General features: G+C 52.2%; 1 protein-coding gene across 1 annotated transcript in view; it reads left to right on the forward strand.

Annotated features, from left to right (window-relative positions):
* Positions 1-20,274, forward strand: part of CAPN13 (calpain 13) — a gene marked incomplete at both ends in the record, with an annotated part of 43,996 nt that extends 23,722 nt beyond the window's left edge. The window contains 15 exons of the mRNA XM_081101342.1: positions 655-740; positions 4,724-4,798; positions 6,442-6,587; positions 7,869-8,011; positions 8,651-8,662; positions 9,877-10,079; positions 10,605-10,641; positions 10,997-11,053; positions 14,009-14,066; positions 14,161-14,219; positions 15,629-15,697; positions 17,503-17,578; positions 18,239-18,367; positions 19,637-19,692; positions 20,248-20,274. Coding sequence (XP_080957468.1) covers positions 655-740; positions 4,724-4,798; positions 6,442-6,587; positions 7,869-8,011; positions 8,651-8,662; positions 9,877-10,079; positions 10,605-10,641; positions 10,997-11,053; positions 14,009-14,066; positions 14,161-14,219; positions 15,629-15,697; positions 17,503-17,578; positions 18,239-18,367; positions 19,637-19,692; positions 20,248-20,274 — 1,233 coding nt within the window. The remainder of the gene's footprint in view (positions 1-654; positions 741-4,723; positions 4,799-6,441; positions 6,588-7,868; positions 8,012-8,650; positions 8,663-9,876; positions 10,080-10,604; positions 10,642-10,996; positions 11,054-14,008; positions 14,067-14,160; positions 14,220-15,628; positions 15,698-17,502; positions 17,579-18,238; positions 18,368-19,636; positions 19,693-20,247) is intronic.
* Positions 20,275-22,759: the final 2,485 nt, after the last annotated feature.

Genomic DNA, 22,759 nt, shown 5'->3' on the forward strand with positions numbered 1-22,759 from the left:
GAGTGGTCTGAAAAAGCAAATGTACCAACTCCCTTTCTGGGAGTGAGGAGGTCCCCGGGGGAAAGGCAAGGCCAAGCCACGGAGGCTCCCTGCTCCGGAACAGAGATAGGGGCACCGGATGAGGCGGGCTACACGCCCCCACCCCCACCCCATCTCCATTTCCAAGTGGTCCCAGTTTTGCTCAACTCCTCCTCCTCACTCAGGACAGCACTGTGAGATGCAGCACCGCTCCCAGTGGGCGCCTGGCAGGGAAGCAGCAAGGACTGGGGTAGAGATGCTGGCTGTGGCAGTGCCTGGAGGAAGCTCAAGACCCACACGTCCTTCCCTCTGCAGCTGGAGGCGGCATCCATGCTATTTGCCTGCTGTTCAATCAGCTCACCCCAGTTCTGGGGTTCAGTCGGAAGGAACGATGACGTGGCCCCTGCTCGGCGAGGTGCTGAGCAGGAGCCATGTTCTCCTCTGCCTCATTCCAGCTCCGTGCAGGCAGCAGGCATTGATTTTTATTTTTCCTTATTTATTTTTTTTCTGGCTGCAGCCAAATGAGGTCAGAAGTTAAATTAGTCCTTGGAGGTAAAGAGCAGCTGCATCCATATCCCCTCTTTCCGCTGACTTTGGCTGGAGGCCTCTGACGGTGTCCTTTTCTCTTCCTTGCAGATTCAGTACCGGAGGGGCTGGGAAGACCTCCTCCGCCTGTGGAACCCCTGGGGCCGGGACGAATGGCGAGGGCGGTGGAGTGACGGGTACGGTTTCCGAGAACCTCTCTATCTGTCACTGAGCCCCCTGTTCAGAGAGGCCCCTGCCCCGTGGAGTCTGTCTCCCCTGCTGTGAAGCTTACTGCAGGCTTTTCCAGATCACACCTGTCTGACTGTCAGTCCATCTCACACTCCCATGAGGCCACTCACCCGACATCTATTAGGCACTGACTGTGTCCTGTCTGTGCTACGTGCACTGTTGGGTGGGTGCTATGGGACATATACAGATGACAAGGCCCAGTGTCTAGAAGGTTGCAGTCTAAGCTTTGGAGCCCATACCCAGAATTGTTGAAAACATGAAAATAAAAAGTGGAGGCAGAGCAGGAGCCGAGCTCCCCCTGCCAGGAGAGCGGAGAGAAGGCCCTCACCCCATCACTGGGGCTGCTGGGATTCTGTCCTGATGACGCCGTGTCCTCAGGGTGAAAAGACTAATTTAGGGGGGAGGGGGTTAGGGAACTGAGACAGAGGTCCGGATGGATATCGTTTTACTCAGTCCGGCTGGGTCGACGCCCTGCCCTACTGACCCAAACTCGCTGTGGCTGGTGCCGGACCAGCACCTTGCTAAGAGTAGGAATGGATGGAGCTGAGCGGGTCTCAGATGCCCCTGCTGGCCATGCCCCGGGCAGCTGCTCTCAGACCCAGCTGACTGTGGGGATCCAGCTGTGTGGTCAGAGGTTCCCAGAAGCTGGGCTGGCATTTCCCAGCTGCCAGGAGGACTAGTCCCTGAGCCCCACCCCCTTGCTGACTGGAAATGAGATGACGGTCCTGAGGACAGAGGGACGGTGACACTTACTTGCTGCCCTGGGCGGCCGGTGGGGCCCAGCTTGTGGCGTTCCTCTGGGCCCATAAAGGTGTTCCTCTGATCATAAAGGTGTTGATCCACATGGATCAGCGGCCACAGCAGCACTGCTGGTGGGGAGGGGGATGGGGGTGTGGGGAGGAGACGGGAGTGGGAGAGAGAACAGGATTTGAAAAGCAAAGCAAAGCATTCAGACAAACAGAACGAACCTCCAACAAGCAGTGAAAGCGCAGTGAAAAGTGGGTTCCAGAAGGTGAATGCACAGGTGGCCAGTGTCTCAGCCCCAATTTTCACCCCACCTGCCACTCCTGCCCAGAATGTGGTCCAGTGGCCCCAGCCAGGCTGTGACAGGGACTGTGACCCTTTGTGAGCCCCAGCGGCTGATGGGTGAGTCTGCACAAGGTGGCCCTCAGCCACTGGGAGATGGAAATGCCATCGGGGTAGAGGTAGGATCGGGGTAGAGGGAAGGAAAGCAAGGGAGAGAGGGGAGAGGGAGGAAACAAGCCACATGAATTCACAGCGTAGACCTGGGTGTGACCTCAGATGCCCCTGGTGCACTGGGCTGCCGAACCCCCTCCACAGAAGAAGAATGAATTTGCAAAACCAGGAGCCACTGAACAATGTTTCACTCTGACCCTTTCTCCATTTTTTCTTGCCTCTATTCTTTCTTCCTTCCCAGGCCTACCCTTTGCCCTTTCCAATGTAAATCCTTTCCAATTCTCCTTCCCAATCATCACCCCAAGCTGCCAAATCAAGTCTAGCGGGTGATACAATTAGCCAGAGTCCCTGATTCCCATTTGGCTATGGGGCTAGGATGGGGGAGGAGCCAATGTCAATGACAGTCCCCTGGGTAAGGAGGACAGGTGTGAATGTGAATTCCTGAGTTGCTGTTTTATTGCCCAGGCCTCCCAGGCTAAATATCAAATGACCAGGGGAGGCAGCAGGGGACACTGGATGTCAGGGATGGGAAGCCTTAGGTGGGCGGGCACATGTTCAGGGAAAGCTTGAATGAGGTTGAACTTGAGTTCAGCTTCCAAAAGCAGGTATGACTCCCTTCGTAGGGCGCGCAGGCCACCTGCTGAGCCAGGAGCATTTACAGTGTGTTCAAGGCCCACAAGTTGGCCTGGGGCAGAGGATCTGGGGAGAGAGGTGTTGGGAGCTGGGGCTGAACCCAATGCCAGCTTAGACATTTGGATTTACACCCTCTGAAGGCCTCTGAGCAGGGAGGGATGTGTACACCGCAGGGACCGACTCTGTAGGGTCAGGTGTTTGGCCTGAACATTGAGGTTCGCCATTTCCCACCAGAAACCAGGCTGGAAGGAAGCGGCAGGACTGCATGAGCACTGTCTCCACGCAGGTGGTCTATTTCCTCTCTCCTCTTTAAAGAATGGGGGCGGAAGGAGAGAGCTGGATGGTCTAATCCTGGCCACAATTGAAATTTCAGTCGCACACACTGAAGGCAAACTCGCATGAATCGATAGCGTATTGATTTACACTACATTTATTTTCCCTTACACACTGCAGAAAATGTAATTATCGCTTAATTATAAAATTGCCATTTTACAATAGCACATCTGACTGGCTCAGCCTGTAGCCAGGACCTGAGGGGTGCTGCCTGCCTGGCTCTCCCAGCACAGAGGTGACCCGGCTCCCTCGGCCCTCAAGGAAAGCCACTGGCAGAGAAAGGTCTCCTTACCCGCCTGTGCCTCTGGGCCTGTGGCCCCTGAGCATGCCTCCCCATTGAGGAGTGGGCTGAGGAGGGGGCAACCTGTTCCCTTCTGCCTGGGAGGGTCTCCTCCTTCACCCCAGGTCCTAGGACCAGCTTCAGGAACACAGTACCTCATGAAGTGGATAATTTTAATTATTAAGCAAGCAAACAATTAGTGCATGCCTACTGTGTGCCAAGGCATGTGTTAAGCCCCATGATGATAGCATTACCATGGTGAGCAAGGCTCACTGAGCACGTGGAACTTGGAGGCCAGTGAGGGGACAGTCAATCAAGCTTCTCTGGAGAAGACCATAATGCTGGGAAAATAGAAGGAGGCAGGAAAAGAGAAAGACCCAGTGTGAGAGGAAATGACTCCATAAAGGAAGCCCTAGGCAGGGGCATACAGGAGCCGAGAGGGCTGGTGACCCATCGCTCATAAGGCGGCTGGGAGTCAGAGCTGACTCAAAGGCAAGTAACACACAGACAGTAACAAGCAACACAGGGTACCCTGTGCTGAGACAGGAGTGGGAGAGGGTGCCATGGAGCTCAAAGGGGGGTGGGGGGACATTGACCCAAGGTGGAATTGAAGTGGCAGAGGGGGACAAGCAAAGCTTCCAGCCAAAGTGCCTTTTAGGAGGAAAGAAAAGTGAAATTCCTGGGTTACAGGACAAAAGGGAGAAAGACTATTACAGGCAGAGGGAGCGTCATGGTGAAGGCCAAAAGGCAGGAGGGAGGATAATGGGATATAAGGAAGTGATGACGTTCATTCTTGCTGGAGTGTAGCATTCGAGGGTGGTGGTAGGGAAACAGGTCAAGTGCTAGGGTCAAGCCGGAGGGTTGGGCAGAGGTCAAGGTGCTGTCTCAGGAGTTTGACCTTCATCCTGAGCATCAAAGGCAACCGCTGATGTGTTCTAAGCGGGGAAATGCCATACTCAGATTTCTGCTTTAGAAAAATCATTTTGAGGTCAGTGTGGAGAATGGGTGGGAAAGTGGGCAGGGCTGAGCCCAGGGAGACCAGTTAGAAGCCGAAGAGGGAGATGGGGGTCTAGGGAAACAGCCATGGGGATGGAAACATGTGGGTGGCTTTGGGAGGGGTTTGGGAGCTGGAATCAAGAAATCATTATTATGAGTGATTGGATGTTCTCACTGGGGCACCAGGAGGAGGCAGAGGGGAGTCCGGTTTGGGATGAGGTGATTTCGAGGTCACTGTGGGGCTCTGGTGGAGACAGGGGATGGACCCTGGCATGTATCCACCCAAAGCGCTGAAAAGAGGGTCGGGCTGGCGACAGCCTGGAAGCCCTCTGCACATAGAGAATGACTGATCCTGTCATGAGGTGGAATGACACCCTCCACTTGTACCGGGCACCGGTGGAGGCCTGGGCCACGGGCCCCTGCTGGGCCACGTGTGGCTGAGATGGAACGCTCTGGGAGTCCTCACCCTATGGTCTATCTGTCCACACCCAGGTCTCCGGAGTGGCAGGAAACCCAGGACCCACGGAAAAGCCAGCTGTATGAGAACAAGGATGATGGCGAGTTTTGGTATTTACTCTTCTTTTAAAATTGCATTTTGAATCTTTAACAGTTGCCCACACCCTCAAGCGTTCCTCTTTCCCTAAAGTTTTGTGAGATTAGAGATTGGCTTTGCAGAGAGCTGTGTAGAGGGAGCCTTTTTCTCAACCGAGACAGATGCTTTGAATGGGCAATTCCTGGTGTGTTCTCGCTTTGGGTGATAGATGCTTCATCTCTGAAATATTGGAACTTCCAGGAAATGTTAAGGGTAAAAGGAATATTGGCACTGGAGCTTGGAAACCAAGTTTCCTGGAAGCTGGGGTGCATGGTTTTCATGCCTGTATCTCTTGTGCTTCTTAATAAATATGTTTTTACTAGAGGCCCGGTGCACAAAATTTGTGCACTAGTGGAGGGGCATGGTCCCTCAGCCTGGCCTGCACCCTCTAGCAGTCTGGGAGCCCTCGGGGGATGTCCAGCAGCCGGACATCCTTAGCGCTGCTGCAGAGGCCATGAGCCTGGCTTCTGGCTGAGCAGTGCTCCCCCTGTGGGAGCTCACTGACCACCAGGGAGCAGCTCCTGAGTTGAGCATCTGCCCCCTGGTGGTCAGTGAGCGTCATAGCAACCAGTCATTCCGCCATTAGGTCAATTTGCATATTAGCCTTTTAATATATATGATTGATTTCAGGGAGAAAGAGAGAGGGAGGGAGAGATAGAAACACCAATGATGAGAGAGAATCATTGATCAGCTGCCTCCTGCACAACCCCTGGAATTGAGCCTGGAATCCTGGCATGCGCCCTGACCGGGAATCGAACCAGTGATCTCTTGATTCCTGGGTTGATGCTCAACTGCTGAGCCACACCCCACTGGGCTCTCCTGTGCTTCTTGTTGGGAGCTGGGGGCTCCCCAGTTTTCCTGCAGGAATTCCAAAAGAGTTAGCTCAGTTCGTCGCCCAGCCCAGGCTCTAGAGCTCACAGTCAGACACTGGTGTCTCCGCCCAGTGGCTGTTGCAGGACTAGATGCTGTGAAAACACATTTCTGGCCGTATGCTCTCATCTTAAAGGAAAAGAGGGACATTTCTCTGAGGGGCTGTCTGGTTTACTTAGTGACACAGAAAATGAGATTTAGCATATGGGAAAAGGAGGCAGGGTCTAAGTAATTAAGAACCAGGGGGACGAATGTAAATTAGAAGGAAAAATATTCCAGTATCTCCACTTTAATCACAGCATGAGGTGAGATGTTAGGTGCTGAATTCATTTTATTCTGATGATAAAAACCTCGACAATGAAATTGGCAAAGGGCCCCAGGGGAAGGCGGTTTCCTCGCAGCGCAGAGGACTCCTGGCAGAGGGACTGGCCGCCGTCCCGCTGGCCGGGAGCAGCCTGGCAGTTTGATCTGTGGGTCAAGGAGATGGCAGTCAGCGATGCAGCCTTTGCCAGGTGACATGCAAAACCCAGGATTTGCCTCTGCCCTTGTCCTCCCAGCCACGGCAGGGAGCGGAAGGGTACTTGACCTCAGGTGACCCAGAATGAGAAGGAGGCTCTGATCTTGGGGTAGAGAGTGGTAAGTCAGTGAACACTGCAGCTGACATGCAAAAGTACAGGGAAGTGAGGGGAGCCCCCACCCCGGGGATAAAAACAGTGCTCATTAAGTGACGTGTATCTATTTTTAACAGGATGTCGTGTCGAGATTTCCAAGACAACTTCTCCTGCCTGTATGTATGTAACCAGTTTCCAGTCAGCCTTGACCTGGGACACATGCCCCATGAAAGATGGTCCCAAATGACGTTTAAGAACCACATGACTCCAGGGAACACCACAGGTAGTTATGACTGGTCATGATCCTGGCAGGCGGCATGCTGCCAGCCCTGGCCCCGTCCTAGTTTCAGCTTTGAATGGCTCTTGATTCTGACCCATCAGCCTGAAGTTGGACGGAGAGGAATTTGTCAGCCTAAAGGGATAGCAGTACTTCCCCAAGGGAAATGGGTGCTGGTGGGGTGGGCAGGAGAATCTCAGATGTGTCTCCCTGGCCTTTCACTCTCCCACTGTCTCCCAGGGCCAGAATAGGTCCACTGCTCCTCAGACATTTCCAGGACAGTGGGAGGGCTAGGTTGAACTCTGTCCTTGCCCTGTACTGGCTTTGTGACTCTGGGAATGTTGCTGGTGTCTGTCCTCAGCCCCCCCTCCTGTGAACAGTGGGACTGGTAATCCTTATCTGGCCCTAGACACCACGAGCACCACCCAGACGTACGGGCGAACATCCCTGCCCCGGGGCCGGCGTGTCCTGCTGCAGGGCACTGCTGCAGAGGAAGCCCTCGGAGCCTGGCTCCGGGCTCCGGGCTCCGGAGATAAATCATGTTGGCCGTGACCCTGGGAGCGTCACCTACTCTCACTGCACTCCCACTCCCCACGGTGACAAGGATGAGTGGGACAGCTCCCTGTGAGGGTGACCCTGAGTGTGCTTACATATCCTGCATAGGAGAGGCTGTGAAACAAGTGTATGTGTGTGTGTGTGCATGTGTGTGAGTGTGGGGGGTGTGCATGTGCATGTGTGTATGTGTGTGAGTGTGGGGGTGTGCATTGTGTATGAGTGTGTGTGTGCATGTGTGTATGAGTGTGTGTGGGTGTGTGCATGTGTGTGTGTGCATGTGCGTGTATGATTGTGTGTGGGGGTGTGTGTATGTGGGTGTGTGTGTGTGTGTGTGCGGGTGTGTGTGCACCTAGACATGTGCATTCCCTCTCCTTGGCCCCTGCCTGTCTTGAATGGGTTGCTGAGTGACCCCACCCCCCAGGGGGTCCCTCTTTTCAACCTCCAGGCTCTTCACTCTGCGGGTCTCATCTCTGTAGTTGAAGAAACATTTTCACCAAGTGGCGAATGTACTTCTCCTCCTTGTTTTTAAAAGGAGACTGAGGCTCACAAAATAAAGAAGCTGATTTCACAGCTGGTAACTGTGAACACTGGGCCCGGGCCTTAGGTCTTCACACCCAGAGGTTCCAGCCACCAACCACCCCCAGGGCTCTCTGAACTCGATGCCCCCCCCTCACCCCAGGCCCAGGAGCCAGGAGCTGAGCTGAACTCCAGCGCCAGCTCTGTCTCTTGCAGAAGGCCTTCAGAGGGACACACAGTACATCTTCTCTCTGCCCGAGAGCGTGGAAGGCAACAATGTCATCGTGTCTTTCAACATCAGGCCACAACATGTAAAGGCAGAAGATGGGAAATTTCCACTAAACTTCCAGGTGTTCAAGGTAAGGCCGCCTGCTTCAGGGTTTGTCCTTTCGGGACATTCGTGTCCACCTGGTGGGGTGGGAGGGCGGGGGCGGGGGTGAGAGCAGCCAACCAGGCTAGGAGATGTCACTAAACCACAGCCTCGGAGATACAACCCAGAGGGGCTATAGAGTTCATCCGGTCCAACTCTAAACTTGCAGGAAAACCTGACAGAGAGAGGATTAGACTTGACCACGTTTACGGTGGGACACACCCGCCCACGCCAGCATTTCCTGGTGTGCCGCGCTCCAATGCTTGTTGCTCAAACCGCGGTCCAGGTTCTGTGTGACCTCCAGGCCCTATCAACGTCTCGCTTTTCCTCCCAATTTTGTCATCATTGCTGTGATGAGTAACCACATCTGGCTGAGCTGACAATGGGCGAGTCTCCTCCCCTCAGGCACCTGCTCCCCTCCTCCAGGTCCTTCCCTTCCTGCTCCCCACAATGGGTTCGCTTTCCTTTTTCAGAGCTCCACACGGGCCATGTGCAGTGGTCCCCATTCATCCCTGGGTGTGCCAGGCAACAGGCAGACCGCACAGAAAGAAGGAATGCAGGGCCCTGAGCCGGGCTGCTGGGATCTGCTTGCCTTGGGTATTGATTTGGGTTTCTGATTTCCCCACAGGTCGACCCTCAGGTATGGCTCACTACCGCCCTCACTGGGCTTCTCACGCCTCTGTTGTTGTCTGTCTGTCGGTCAAGTGTTACGGACTGATGCCCATGGACCAAGAGCCCTCGCCAGGCCCCCACATTCACACTTCTTGCTGCCACTGAGCAAGTCAGTTCTGCAGGATCAGGAGCCTGGACAGGGCAATGAGGGCCCAGTGGAGGGAGGTGAGGAGGAGAGCAGGGAAGCAGGGAAAACCTTATCTTCTACATTGTAGGGGACACGATACCCACGTGTGCGTACATGTGTGCATGCACGCGCACACACAGAGCCACAGGACGGTGCTGGCTGTGCAGAAGAACTAAGCTCATCATTACTTTTGCCAGAAGGGCTCAAGCAAGTCAGGCTCCCAACCCACTGGGCCTGCTGGGCATGTCAACAGCATCACTTTGGAGATTCCATCCAGAACCCTGGTGCGTTCCTGGGACAGCCGCCTATCTCCCGTCTCATCTTGTAGCACAGCCCTGTTTCCAGCCCCTGAAAAAAGAACAAAAAAACCCTCTCCCCTTCTCCCTGTTTTCCCCCAAGGCGGAGCTCACAAATAATCATGTCATGCAGTGTAACCATTCTAAATGGAATGCCCATGCTCGACTGTACTGGGGGAAATTTATTTAGTAAGGGGCTTTTATTGTGTAATATGTATGTGACATCCGGTAATGGGAACTGCGTTATATTTATTGTTTTATCTCTAAGAAAATATTGAAATAAAAGGAAAATGATCAGGGCCTATTATTCTCCAATGAGAAGAAATTTCAGGGCTCCGCTGGGAAGATGAAATGGAGGAAGTGCGGGGAGCCCCACTGTGGCAATACAGGGAGAGCTTCGCAGAAGGTACAGGGCAGAGGGGCCTGGGGGCTCCCAGAGGAACACAGTGTTAAAACAGTCTCACTAATTTCTATGAAATTCTTCATATATAGGTAAGCAGAGAGGTGAACCCAGAATCCAGGATGCTGTTAGATTTAATGAGATAAAACCTCTTGTCATATTTCTTTGCATTCATTATAGTGTTAGCATCTATATTAAATATCGGTCTAAGCCCTCTTGCATTTTGAGGGTTTGGCCTAGCACCGTCTCCCTCATTAGGGCCTGTTTGGTTAATGGAGAGGCGTCTGGAAGGTGGAGGGTCTCCCTGGTGGCTGGGATGCACACCCACGGGGGCTTTCTCACCGTCCCGTTTCCTCTAGTTTCAGCACTTCCGGGAGAGACTGCCGTCCACCTTTTTTTCCCGATTCAGAAGTGCTGACCAGGGCATCGTGACTAAAACCAAGTACAACCTCACGAAGTGCTTCACGCTGAGCCCGGGGACCTATGTGGCGGTCGCGTCTGCGCGCACAGAAGTGGTTGAGTTCTTGCTTCGAATCTTCCTGAAAATGCCAGACCCGAACCGGTAAGAACCTCTGAGGTTCTAACTGCAAATTCTACCTAATTCCATTAAAACACATTCAATGCCATGTCCATGGTCAAGACGGGTCAGCAAATGTACACCCTGCTGGGCAGTTCACCCTCTCCTGGACCCGAGGCAGACATTCCGCAGTCATGGCGGTCTTCACAGTGGAGCATGGACGGAGGCTTCTCAGTCCAGCGTGCCAGGCAGCCACTGGGCTACCAGTCAGAGTCACAACTTGAGGTGACACTTATCTGCCATCCTGGCAATGAGGGTTGCTGTCCATGCGTATCTTGTGACAGGAACCACTTCCTAAATGATTAAGGACCAAATGGCCCAAAAGACTGGACATGTGGTCATGATGGTCATTGTCTGCCAACTGTCAGAGCCGCCCACTTCACAGCCTGCTCTGCCTAGGGCACTCCACTCAGTCCTTGGCATCAGTGCCCCCTGGGGTGCCCTCCATATGCAAGGCCTCTTTGAACAGTGAGCAGGCATCCTTGTCACACTGTCCCCCTGATTTTCTAGGAACCTGGGCAGCGATTTCAACCTCAGAACACTGCAGGTAGGTGTGCAGGAAGGTGGTGGGTAGGTCTCATTGGCCACATTCCATCCCCAAGAGCTTCTATCTTCTTCCTTCTTTCCTCATCACTGACCAATGAAAACAAACATTATAATGGGAGGATGAGGGCTCAAAGGGGCAGGGCAGAGGGGAGAAGGCCAGGCCTCCAAGGCCACGCTGGGCCCAACCATCTTCTTTCCACCAACTTCCATTTTCCCCTTCCCCTAAAGGTTTCATCCGATTGCTGGATGAAGCCTCTGTCCCAGATCCAGCTGGGGGGTTCTTGTGCCCTCACTGTGCCAGACAGGTGCCTTCCTTTTCCAAAAATTTGATGTGGGCTATTTTCCCTTTGACCCAGGCAAGTCTTCCAGAAAATGGCTCCCAACAAAGCATTTTCTACAAATACGCCCAGCAGGTATGGTACTCAGCATGGGGACAGGTAATGGAGGGACCAGAGGGAAGGAAATCTGTTCCAGGCTTTTATCAGGATAACAGAGAGGAAAGGTAACTTCATGGGTTATTTTATCGGCCTCCTTCTCTGGACATCTCCGGAACTGATCTGGCTACCAAACTCTGGAGAGAAATGATGTCCCACCTGGGTGACATCTGGGATGGTATGTAGAGCTTTTTAAATCTGTAAACAAGCAGCTGGCAACATCCCTTGAAATCTTTCCTTCTCCTGCTCTGCCAGCTCCCACCAACCTTGGCATCATTCCTCCCGGGAGATAGCCAGCTGCAGAGATCACCAACAGAACTCTTCCTGCCAAGCAAGCCACCTATGTACACAAGGGATTTTCTTAATGGTTTTATAAACCGTTATAAAGAACTCCTTGACTTGTCAGGATAAAAACAGCTGCCAAGGGCTCTGCACGATGGGCTTTTTACCATTAATAATCATGTTGGGTGGAAAGTGATACAGATGATTGTGTGCATGGTGCCAGCCCCAGGCCAGGCAGAGGCCAAGGACAGGATGGATGCCAGACATTCAGACGGCTCCTGGGGCGGTGATGGCCAGGAGGCAGCCCAAAGGGAAATTATTCATGAGCCTGGGCTCGGAGGAAAACTCAAGGAGAAGTAAAAAATGTGGCTGGCATGGAGGGTGCAGGTTGCAAGGAGCACCTCCTTGAAATTAATATGGGCCCAGGATTCAGGTCTACATCTGGGCTGATTCAAAAGGCTCTTGACCTGATACAGTCTGTGAGGTCCTGAAGGCAGGGGTGACATCATATGCATTCCTTGTCCCCAGACCTGTCACTGCCCTTGGCACAGAGAAGGTGCTCAGTCAATTTGCATTGAACTAAGAGAGATTAGCTTCCCCTAGAGCAGATGCCCAAGCTCAGGTCACTGCCCCAAGCTGATCAGCAGGACCTGACTAGGTACCTGAGACCAAACTTCCTTCAGGGGTGAGTGGCAAATCCTCAACATGGTCTATGCACCTGCACATCTGAAATGTGATGATAAGTTGGGAGGTGATAAATGGTATGGATTCCCTAAGTATGACTTTTCTAAGCAACAACCAAATGCCTCTCAGAGAGGGTCACTGGAGCCCATAGGGGGCCTTTGTAGAAATGAGACACAGATTGGTGCCAAACAGCTGGGAGTAGAACCCAGTCTGGACTCCGGTCCCTTCTCACCCCTTGCCCGGACACCCTGGAGCAGTGCCAACCCGGCATCTTTCTGCAAAACCTGCAAGCTATACTCAAAAGTTGTGAACGCAAAAAGAAAAAAGCCCATGTGCTCACTGTGTCCCTTCTCCTGATCTCTTGTATCCGTTTACCTAGCCTTAAATGAATACAGTGACTTCCTAGGACTGCTACCATTACCACGAGTTACCTTCATCAGCCATGGTAGTGGGGATGGTGCCATAACCCAGGGGCTACCTGTGGCCAGCAAGGACAGGTTGCTAATGGGGCAGGCCAGGCCCACCCGTCCATCATTTATTTAGTTGGTAAACATGTCCCAGTACCTAGGACATTCCAAGTACCATGCTACGCTTTGGGAATGCAGTGTCAGTCCTCGGGAACTTCCATTGAGGTGGTAGAGACAGAGTGCAATTCTTTGGGAATTCGTTGAGGCAAAGTTCCTCTCCATTCCTAGCCTCATCTCCTCAAACATCCTGGTGGTGACTGGTCCAGGGTCCAGGTCAGGGGCTGTGCTGGGAGGTTGGGAGACCTGCAAGAGGGAGATAGGATCCATGCGTCAAAGCTGCTTATCTTCTCGTTGGTTGGAGTTCCTCACCAACATGTCAGCTGCTCTGCAAAACAAGGTATGATGTTTCTTTTGAGGAAAAAACTCAGTTGATGGTGGGCACACCAAAAGGACTTCCCGGACCCATGAGACGTTGGAGGAATGACGTAAGGGCCAATTTCAGACACTGGCAGCATTTCTGGGGGCCTCATGAGGGGTCATCCTTCTAGCTAAAGTACAGGCTGCAGGATTGTTCTTGCTTTCAGTTCTGTGTGATGAGGCCAACCCTGGGGACAGCATGCCCTCTATGGGGTGCTGGTTCTCAGAAGATCCTAAGGAGGCACCTTCTTCCACCTGACCCAGCACCACTCTGCAAAGCCACCCGCTGGGAGTCCTCACTCCAACTCCTTCCCCGTGTAAAGGCTTTGCCAGGGTGTTAATGTCCCATCATCCCCTCAGCTTTGACCAGGCTGGTGTAAGAAATGGCCACGTGTAGAACAGCTCTTCTCAGTAAAATCATCATGGAAGACACTGCCCATGCAGCCACTCAATGTCCCTCATAGAAAACTGAATTCAGTTAACGCCTCCAGAAGTTCAGGCCAGGAAATGTTTCTCTCCCCTTAACCTCAATTGCTTCCCCCTTCCTGCTTCAGTGTCTGGGAAGACCAGCATTAAGTAATGGGTTCAATTAGAGCAGCTTCTCTTAGCTCAGGTTCCCAGCATTTTAATCTCCTCTCACTCCCCGCCCCCCTCCCAACCCCACACATGTACATTCAATGGTCATATTTTCTTAGTCTCTTCCTGGAAGCAGATGGGGAAACATACCTATGGGGCTGAATTGATTCATTCAGCAATACTTCTCCTGAGTGACTCCCAAGTGCAAAGCATGGTGGTGGTGGGGGGGGGGGGGCGGGAAGCAAACACTGCTTTCAATCCAATCACGAATGAAGAGATAAATGCAAGGTACCCACACAAGGTATCAATTATCTGGAGTAGTCAGCACCACAGAGGTCCCGGGGAGGGAGTATCACCATGGCCTGGAGCCATCAGGAGAGGCTTCCTGACAGAGGTGAGCTGGGCACTGGGTGGGAACTGTGACTAGCAATCTGAGTGCTTTGCAGAGCCAGGCAGATGTGTCCCTCAGCTCCTGGGCACTGGATAATTCCTCCTTTGTTTGGACCAGGGACTAAGCATTGATGCCACCCAGCTTCAGAGACTTCTCAACCAGGAATTCCTGAAAGGTAAGGACCTGCTGTTCCCAACGTCATCCCCACTGCCGAGCCAGCCCCATGTCACCCTCCCTGACCCTTCAGTCCCGCCCGTTCTGCCCCTCAGGACCTCCAGCGGAAACCTTCTCTCTGGATGCGTGCCGGGGCATCGTGGCGCTGATGGATGTATCCTTTGCCGTCATCTCCCAGCCCTCCCCATCTGCTCTGTGGGCCTCCCAAGGAGTCTAATGAGATGTTACAGAACCCTTTCTCTCAGTATTTTCTCTTCTTCTTGGTTCTGAGAGCTCACCAAAGGGCCTGGGTTTCTGTGGATTCTAGTCTAACCCCCTAACTCTCCAAAATATTGGTAACTAGTGCGCTAGCTGGTTTGGCTCAGTGGATAGAGTGTCAGCCTGCGGACTGAAGGGTCCCAGGTTTGATTCCAGTCAAGGGCACATGCCAGAGTTGCGGGCTCAGTCCCCAATAGGGGGTGTGCAGGAGGCAACCGATCAATGATTCTCTCTCATCATTGATGTTTCTCTCTCTCCCTCCCTCTCCCTTCCTCTCTGAAATCAATGAAAATATATATTTTTAAAAATAGCCGCAGCAACAATGACAATAGTTACCATCTGTCAAGCAACTACAGAAGCACTGAGACTTGTGGAGAAGTCCTCAGTCTGTACAGCAGTTGGACCCCAGGGGCAGATGGGAGACAGGGTCGGCCACCCAGTGACTTGTCCAGTTTCCATAGTCACGTGGCAGAGCAGGGAATCAAACCCAGGTCTCCTGCCTCCCCTCCTGGCTTCTTTCTCTGATGAGCCATGTGGGCCCCTCCCCTGGCAGACAGGAAAGACCATCTTCCGGTGTGCATAGCCCCCAGCATGCCTGTCGCGCTCCCCTCGGTGTGGGTGGTCTCCTGGGAGGAAGACAGACCCTGCTCTTTCACTCCTAACAGGACTTGATTGGGAATTTGAAGGTCATCGCTGTCAAACAAGAGGGCTTCTTGATGAAATCATAAATCAGGCCCCGTCTCTGGCAGCAGATGAATCAAAATGGCCATAGCATCCCCCCAGCCTGGGGCAGGTAGCCCTGGAGGAGTCACCACCCCCAGCAAAGCAGGCGGGTCTTTTCTACCCTTCCTCCTACTCACACTCTAGGCCCTCCGAGATCCATTCTTTTCTTGTCATCAGTTCTCATGAAATCCATCATATGGAATGGCTAGGGCTGGTTTTAAGACATCCATTCACATGCACACCTGGCCCACGTTCACGTCTCAGGCTGTTTCAGGAGTTGCCATGACCCCCTCAGGCTGTTCCCACTCAACTGGTGAAGGTTTTGGTTGGGGCTCTCTCTCTTCCCCTGGATGCAAGAGATGTTGGCCTCCCCTTTCTCAGGGCTTTCTTCTCCTTCCAATTCTCCATTTCGCCTTGTAAAATAAATCTAAGCCAGGTCCCTTTCAGACGCAGCAGGAGCCAGCTGGCGTGAGGCCCAGTCCCCATCCGTGTCACTAGTTGAAGGATGGAGGGCTTGTTGGTGGGACCTGCGGCCGCTCTGCTCAGTGCACGCTGGACTGGTTAACTCTTAACTCCCGGCAGCTGAAAGTGAACGGGCAGCTCGACGAGGAGGAGTTCTCCAGGCTGTGGAGCCGACTCGTCTGCTGCCAGGTACCGGCATGTTTGCTTTGGACTAGCACTCTTGTTCCATCCCGTTTAGCAGATCGTAGTGGGCGCTTTCTCCTGCACCCGGGTTGAGGGGTGCAAAGAAAAGGAGCCTCACCAGGCCTCAAAGAGAACTCCCATTGTGTTTGGGGAGCCATACATGCGTCACCAGAAGGCAGTGCCCGATGGAGTGGCAGGGTGAGGTTCACTCTTGGAGGGTGGAGAAAAAGGGCCCGCCGTAGAGTGTAGCTAAACCACCGGCTATCCTTGCCCCCACATCCCTCCCCTGGCACACGGCCGCATCCTCAGGCTGCCAGTTCATCTCCTTCCCTGCCCCTCCACATGCTGGAAGGTACATCAAAAACACAGTTGTGTATGGCCATCCCAGTGCTCAGGACAAACTCTAACCTCCTCAGAGCTGTGCTCCAGATCCTCTGAGTTTTGAGCCTCCTTTAGGGTCCAGGAGAGGCCCTTCCACTCGCTCCACGCATCCCTGCAGACCCCAACTAGGAGATTCCTTGCTCGTCCTCCCTGCACTCCCAGCCTGGGCAGCGCCCACCCACCCTGGGAGTCCAGCTCAGACACAACATCCCTGCAGGGCCTCCCTGGGGGGTCTTGCCCACCCCCAAGACCCTATGAGTTCTCCCCCCAGCTCCTAACACTTGAACTTGCAGCAGGAAACTAAAGTCCCTGTGTGTGTGGCTGTCCCAGGTTATCACCTGATCTCCAACTTGGATCACTGGGGGTCTTGCAGGCACTGCAGTGGCTGACATGCCCCCCATTAGGTTGTGGGGTTCTCCAGGGCTCGGGCTCCCTCATAGCCATCTTCCTTCCCCACTGCCTTCCTTAGTGTCCAGCACACAATAGGTGCTCAAAGTGCTAAACAAATGACCAAACTATGAATTACTGAGTGAGTGAGGGGACGAATACCTCTCCGAGAACACTCTACACTTGGTGGTTATACTCACCAACAAAGCCAGGTAAGGCCAGAAAGGGTGTGTAAGCTGCTATCTCCCACTGACTGTCTTCTGAAGTCGGCCTCAGACACACCAGCTGGGGTCCCATGGCCTGCATGCTTAGCCCAAAGCAGTCCCTCCCCCGCCTGGGCGTGCTTCCTCACCTGTGAAGTATGGGGCAATCAGGGTTAGTGGGTGAATCAGGAGAGGCTGAACCATGCTGGAGAGGGAGAGCCCCCTGTAGAGATTGGGGTGTTGGGGTTGCTATGGCCTGGGACCGTGCTTGGTCCTGGACACAGCCCTCGCCTGCCTTGGTGCTCCCTGCACTCGCTCACTATGTGCAGGGCACCCTCCCGGCACATTATAGATATCTGCGCGTTTACTTCTGGCAACTCACCTGGGAGCCAGGCCGTTGGGCCTGTGCTGCCAATGGGGAAGCAGGCCTGGGAAGAGGCAGTAACCTGCCCAAGGTACACGCCACAGGCCGTAAGCCAATCTGTGCTCTTCATCACCCCGTGCAGACTCTTTTGAGAGCTCCCCAGCTCCGCAGAAGGCAGCGCGCTGCCTGAGTGTCAGGAGCCCAGTGTGGGGTGAGGGAGAGGAGAGAGCAGGTTGGGAGAGGGGGATGGGGAAGAAGAAAACCCCCTAGCCCTGCAGCTGGAGGTCAGAGTGCGCAGCCTCCCCGTCCCTCGTCCCCCGTCCCCCGTCCCCCGTCCCCCGCTGGGTGCCCTGCCTGCCTCTGAGCTGAGCCTCCAGGGATGGCAACGGGATTTGCGGGACCCCCCTCTCCCAGGACGTCCTCTTCTCGATGGTCCCAGGGACTCACACAGGCTCCTGGCCTCTTTCCCATGTCAGAGCGTTTTCCAGAACACCCAGAGGAACACGGGCGTTTTCCTGAGCTCGGATTTGTGGAGGGCCGTAAAGGATACAGGTAAAGCAGGGACCCTCTGAGCCCGATGATGGAGGGTGGCAGCGCCTGTGTGTGTGTGTGTGTGTGTGTGTGTGTGTGTGTGCACATGCGCACGTGGCACACCCCTCACGGGCTGCAGGCAAGGCTGGTGCAGTGAAGCGGGCAGTCAGGACCAGCAGAGCTGTGGCTTCGTGGCCTCCCCTGGTTTACACCGGCCTCTGGGGCCTCCAGCTCTGGGCTCAGGCTCTGCTTCCTTTGCCTGAGTTCTCACGTGCCAGTCAATGCTGCCGGCTGCCTTCTCCCCAGCACAGCTCTAACTGCGAGAGGGTAAGCCACAGGATTGAAACCCCACCACCAAGCCGCCCTCGGGGACTCTTCATCTTGGCATCCAGGCTGTCGGTGTTAAACACCCACGGGCAGGCTGGTGCACTCGCCACAGAGGGTTTGGGGCGAAACGAAATCAATGGCACCTCTCTGCTGCAAGGAGGCAGAGCTTTCAGCCCTGGGCTAAGGAGGCAGCCCTGCAGGAGCGCCTGGTGGTCGGGCAAGGACTTGCACTCATGTCATCTCATTCCATGGTCTCCAGGACTCTGAAACTGGGAAGGGTGGGAATCACCGTCTCCACTGTGCCATGTGGGGAACGGCTCGCACAAAGGTTAAGTCAGGAAACCTGTGGCCCAGACTTCCTTGCAGGGGTCTCCGTCGGCAGCGAGCTGCTGGATCTGGTGGCCCTCAGGTACAGCGACAGCGCCGGCAGGGTCAGCTTCCCCAGCCTGGTCTGCTTCCTGATGCGGCTGGAAGCCATGGCAAGTAAGTGTCACCTGGGGACACCCTGGAGACCTTCCCAGTGACCAGAAACCCAGGAGGGGACCAGGGATGCACTCCTGCCCCAGCCTGGGCAGTGGGCGGCCTGCAGTCCTGCTCCAGGAGCTGTTGCCCCAAGAGGCAGAGCCAACGCTAGCCTGCGTACTGGTGTCCCCAGGCTCCTTCTGCACCCTTCTCTCTCCAGGAGATCCCCTATCCCGGGCTCCCGTCTCCTCGTCACCCTGTTTACTCAGCGCTCCTTCCAGGGTCACGGCCGAATCACTGGGTCCCCCTCCAGATTGTGTTTATAGTTTAAACCTGCTCTGTAGTCATGTGGCGAATGACTTGGTCTCTGCAGGAGGAATTGCACACGCCAGCAAATAGCTGGGGGCAGGAGGTCTTTCCCCAGGCTGCAGAAACTCAGCTCTGTAGGCCAGAGGTTTGACGCTTTTTAGCAGCATACCCCTTTGTTGTAAATGAAATCTTATGTGAAACCCCAAGCTACAAAATAGCTCAAAATGGACCTGCCGTGGTTGAGGTAGCAGTGGCATCTGGCCTCAGCTCTAATCCTTACACCGCCCTGCCTTGTGGCATCACTGTAAACCCTACCGCTCTGAGCTAGATGATTCATGTTAAGATGGTGAGAACAGCCCTAGCTGATTTGGCTCGGTGGTTAAAGTGTAGGCCCACGGACTGAAGGGTCCCAGGGTCGATTTCAGTCAAGGCACGTACCTCGGTTATAGGCTCAATCTCTGGCCCTGGTTGGGCGTGCGCGGGAGGCAACCAATTGATGTGTCTCTTTCACATTGATGTTTCTCCCTCTGTCTCTAACCCTACCTTCCTCTCCCTCTGAAAATCAATGGAAAAAATATCCTCCGGTGAGGATTATCCAAAAAATAAAAAGATTGTGAGAACAGAGCCCTGGGAGGGTAAATGAAAAGCCTGAGGCATAAACCTGTTCCAGAGAGTTCTCAGTTGGATGAGGGAGGTTTGTTCCCCAAACGATGCCCCGGAAATACTTCCAAAGACAAGCCCACACCGCCCCATGGCCAAGTGAGGAGACGCATAGTGCAGGGAGATAGAGGGGGAGAGGCATGTGGGCCGGAGCAGCCAGAGCAGTTCCGAAGACTTGAGCCCGAGCTGTCCCTGGAAAGAGAAGAGAAGGGGAGGCAAATCATCTCCCGTGGAGAGGGAGAGAGTTTCTCTGGCTTCACACAGAATCACCACACTTGCTTTTATACCAGCCTGTCCTGATTCCTCTCCTCTCTACCGTAGAGACTTTCCACAACCTCTCCAAGGATGGAAAAGGACTCTACCTGACAGAAGTGGAGGTGAGCCGCCTTGCCCTCCCAGAGACAGGACCAGCCCAGCCCTCCTCTCCTCCCCAGATTCCAGGGGCATTTTTCTCCCTGAGGATATCGAACAGTCTGTCAGAGGCCAGCCAAGCTGCCGGCCCCCCTGCCTCCAATTACTGCCTTTATATATTGCTGGCTGCCAAGGCTGCTCTAGGAGCTTGGCAGACATTTTATTTTTTTCCGATAGCTTAATAAAGCAGAGGATTATGTGGAAGTCATAAATCCAAGCGGGAACTGAAGCACACCTGCTGAGCTCACTGTACATTAAACTTCCTCCCATTGCATTTTGGAAAGAACCTCCTGGCCCAGCCAGCTGGTCGACCTCAGCTACCCTCCCACTGCCTGGCAGTGCAGGGAGTAGCAGGAGATACGCTGTGACAGGGGCGGGACCTCCTGCCTGGATTGGAATTAGCCAGAAAGGGTTGATGAGACTAGCCAGAGATCTTTCAAGGGAGGAGGGTACCATTTGCCCTCATCTGTGTGAAGCTCGTGAGTGTAAAACTGGTTGTGATGAGAATGCTTATTTCCTAGTGGATGAACTTGGTCATGTACAACTGAAGCAGGAGCAGAGCAGACCCCAGAGACCAGGTAAGACATGGCAGCTTTAGAATCATTTCTTCTTGGGGCCCAATTCCCCTTCACCTGCACACAAGACCCTCTCCCTAGGAGCAGCCTCAGAGGTTAAGGAGCCCTTATTTGTGTGAGCCAAGAGGGACCTGAGGTTTTCAGGCCAGTGCTGCAGGTTTCATCCAAGTCATGGAGACCAGTGGGCATTCATGAAAGAGAATGGCCTGAAAGTCATGAGTGAGGGAGTTAGAATCTGTTTTTTAAATCAATTTACTTTTTATTGAGATATGATTGATAGTTAACATTGTGTTAGTTTAGGTATCTAACAATGATTTGATATATGTATATATTGTGAAATGGTCACCACAATAAGTTTAGTTAACAACTGTCACCACACATAGTTACAGATTTTTTTTGTTATGATGAGAACTTTTATGATTTACTCTCTTAGCAACTTTCAAATATACTAAATGTTGTTCACTATAGTCACCACACTGTACATCCTCAGGACTTATCTATCTTAGAACTGGAAGTTTATACCTTTTGCCCACTCCAACCCCCACCTGTGGAAATGAACAATCTCTTCTCTGTATCTATGAGTTCAGTTTTCTTTTGTGTTTGGGTTTTTGTTTGTTTGTTTTTAGATTAAAAGTGAAATCATATAGTATTTTTGTCTTTCTCTGTCTGACTTATTTTATTTAGCATAATGCCCTCAATGTCCATCCCTGTCGTTGAAAATGGCAGAAGTGCCTTCTTTTTTATGGCTGAGTAATATTCCATTGTATATATACACCACATTCTCTTTATCCATTCATCCGTTGATGGACACTTAAATTGTTCCCATCTCTTGGCAATTGTAAATAATGCTGCATTGAACATGGGGTGCAGACATCTTTTTAAATTATTGTTTTTGTTTCCTTTGGATAAATTTCCAAAAGTAGAATTGCTGAATCATATGGTAGTTTTAGTTTTAATTTTGGGGAGAACCTCCATACTGTTTTCCATAGTGGCTGCATCAATTTACGTTTCCACCAACAATGCACAAGGGTTTCCTTTTCCCTACATTCTGTACAACACTTATCTCTTGTCTTTTTTTTACAATAGTGATTCCAACAGGCAGGTGTGAACTGATATCTTATTGTGGTTTTGATTGGCATTTTCCTGATGCTTAGTCATGTTGAGCAACTTTTCATGTACCCATTGGCCAATTGTATATCTTCTTTGGAAAAGTATCTATTCAGATTTTCTGTCCATTTTTAATCAGTTGTTTGTTTTTTCTACTGAGTTATATGAGTTCTTTATATATTTTTTATATTAACCCCTTATCAGATATATAATTTGCAAATATTTTCTCCTATTCAGCAGGTTGCCTTTTCATTTTTGTTGATTTCTTTTGCCTGCACAGAAGGTTTTTAGTTTGATATAGCCTCTCTTGTTTATTTTTCCTTTTGCTGCTTTTGCTTTTGGTGTCCATTCGAACAACTCATTGTCAAGACCAATGTCAAGAGGATTATTCCCTATATTTTCTTCTAGGAGTTTTATGGTTTAAGATCTTATGTTCAAGTCTTTAATCTATTTTGAGTTGATTTTTGTGTATGGTATAAAATAGGGGTCTGGTTTGATTTTAGAATTCTTAACGGACGTTGCAATGAGGTAAGGCAATCATGCATCACAGCAAACATTAATGTGTGGAGCAACAGAAATGATCAGACCTTGGGGAAGTGAAAGTTGGGTCCAGCCCCAGATCTACCATTGCCTCACTATGTAGCTTGGGATGCATCACAGACATCTGTAGACATCAGCATCTATTTCTCTAGCATGAGCGCGCTGAAGAACTGACACCCGTGTAACATTTTCTTTTACATTTTTACTTTTCAGAGATACATAGTCTACATCCCCCCCCCCTCTACTACAGCAGAAGCCCCTGCAGAGTCTGATAGAATATTCCGGAACTGGGGAGCTCAATATTTTGTGCTTCCATTGTTGGACACCTTCAGGTGTTAGGTGTTCTTTATCTAGCGGCAACAAGCTACTTCCCTGGAACTTTCTATCCATGCTTCAAGCTCTACTCTCTGGACCACTGTAGAAAAATAGATTTGGACATGCCAGACCTTCAAATACTTTGCTGCCTACCCCAAAGCCTCTCTTCTTTCATTATCTCTGATGGTTCTTAACTAGGACCTTTTGGTGACCATTCTCTGTATGCCAATGTCCCTTTGGAGCGTCCAGTCCCCTATGCAGCAGACATGTAATCAACACATTCTGGGGTCCTATTCTTTTTGTCAACAGCATTTATTTAATCTCCCAATCATGTACCTTGAAATTAAGACACAGACATGGTCTCTATAAAGAAATAATATTTTAGCATAAACATTTCCTGATGAATACCTGGTGCTTACTAATGAACAGAAGTCAACAAACATTGCAGATATTCAAGTTAATTAGGTTCAACTATATTTTCCTGAATTCCCCTTTC

This window comes from Myotis nattereri, assembly GCF_964212035.1.
Source record: "Myotis nattereri genome assembly, chromosome: 10".
Taxonomy (NCBI): Eukaryota; Metazoa; Chordata; class Mammalia; order Chiroptera; family Vespertilionidae; genus Myotis; species Myotis nattereri.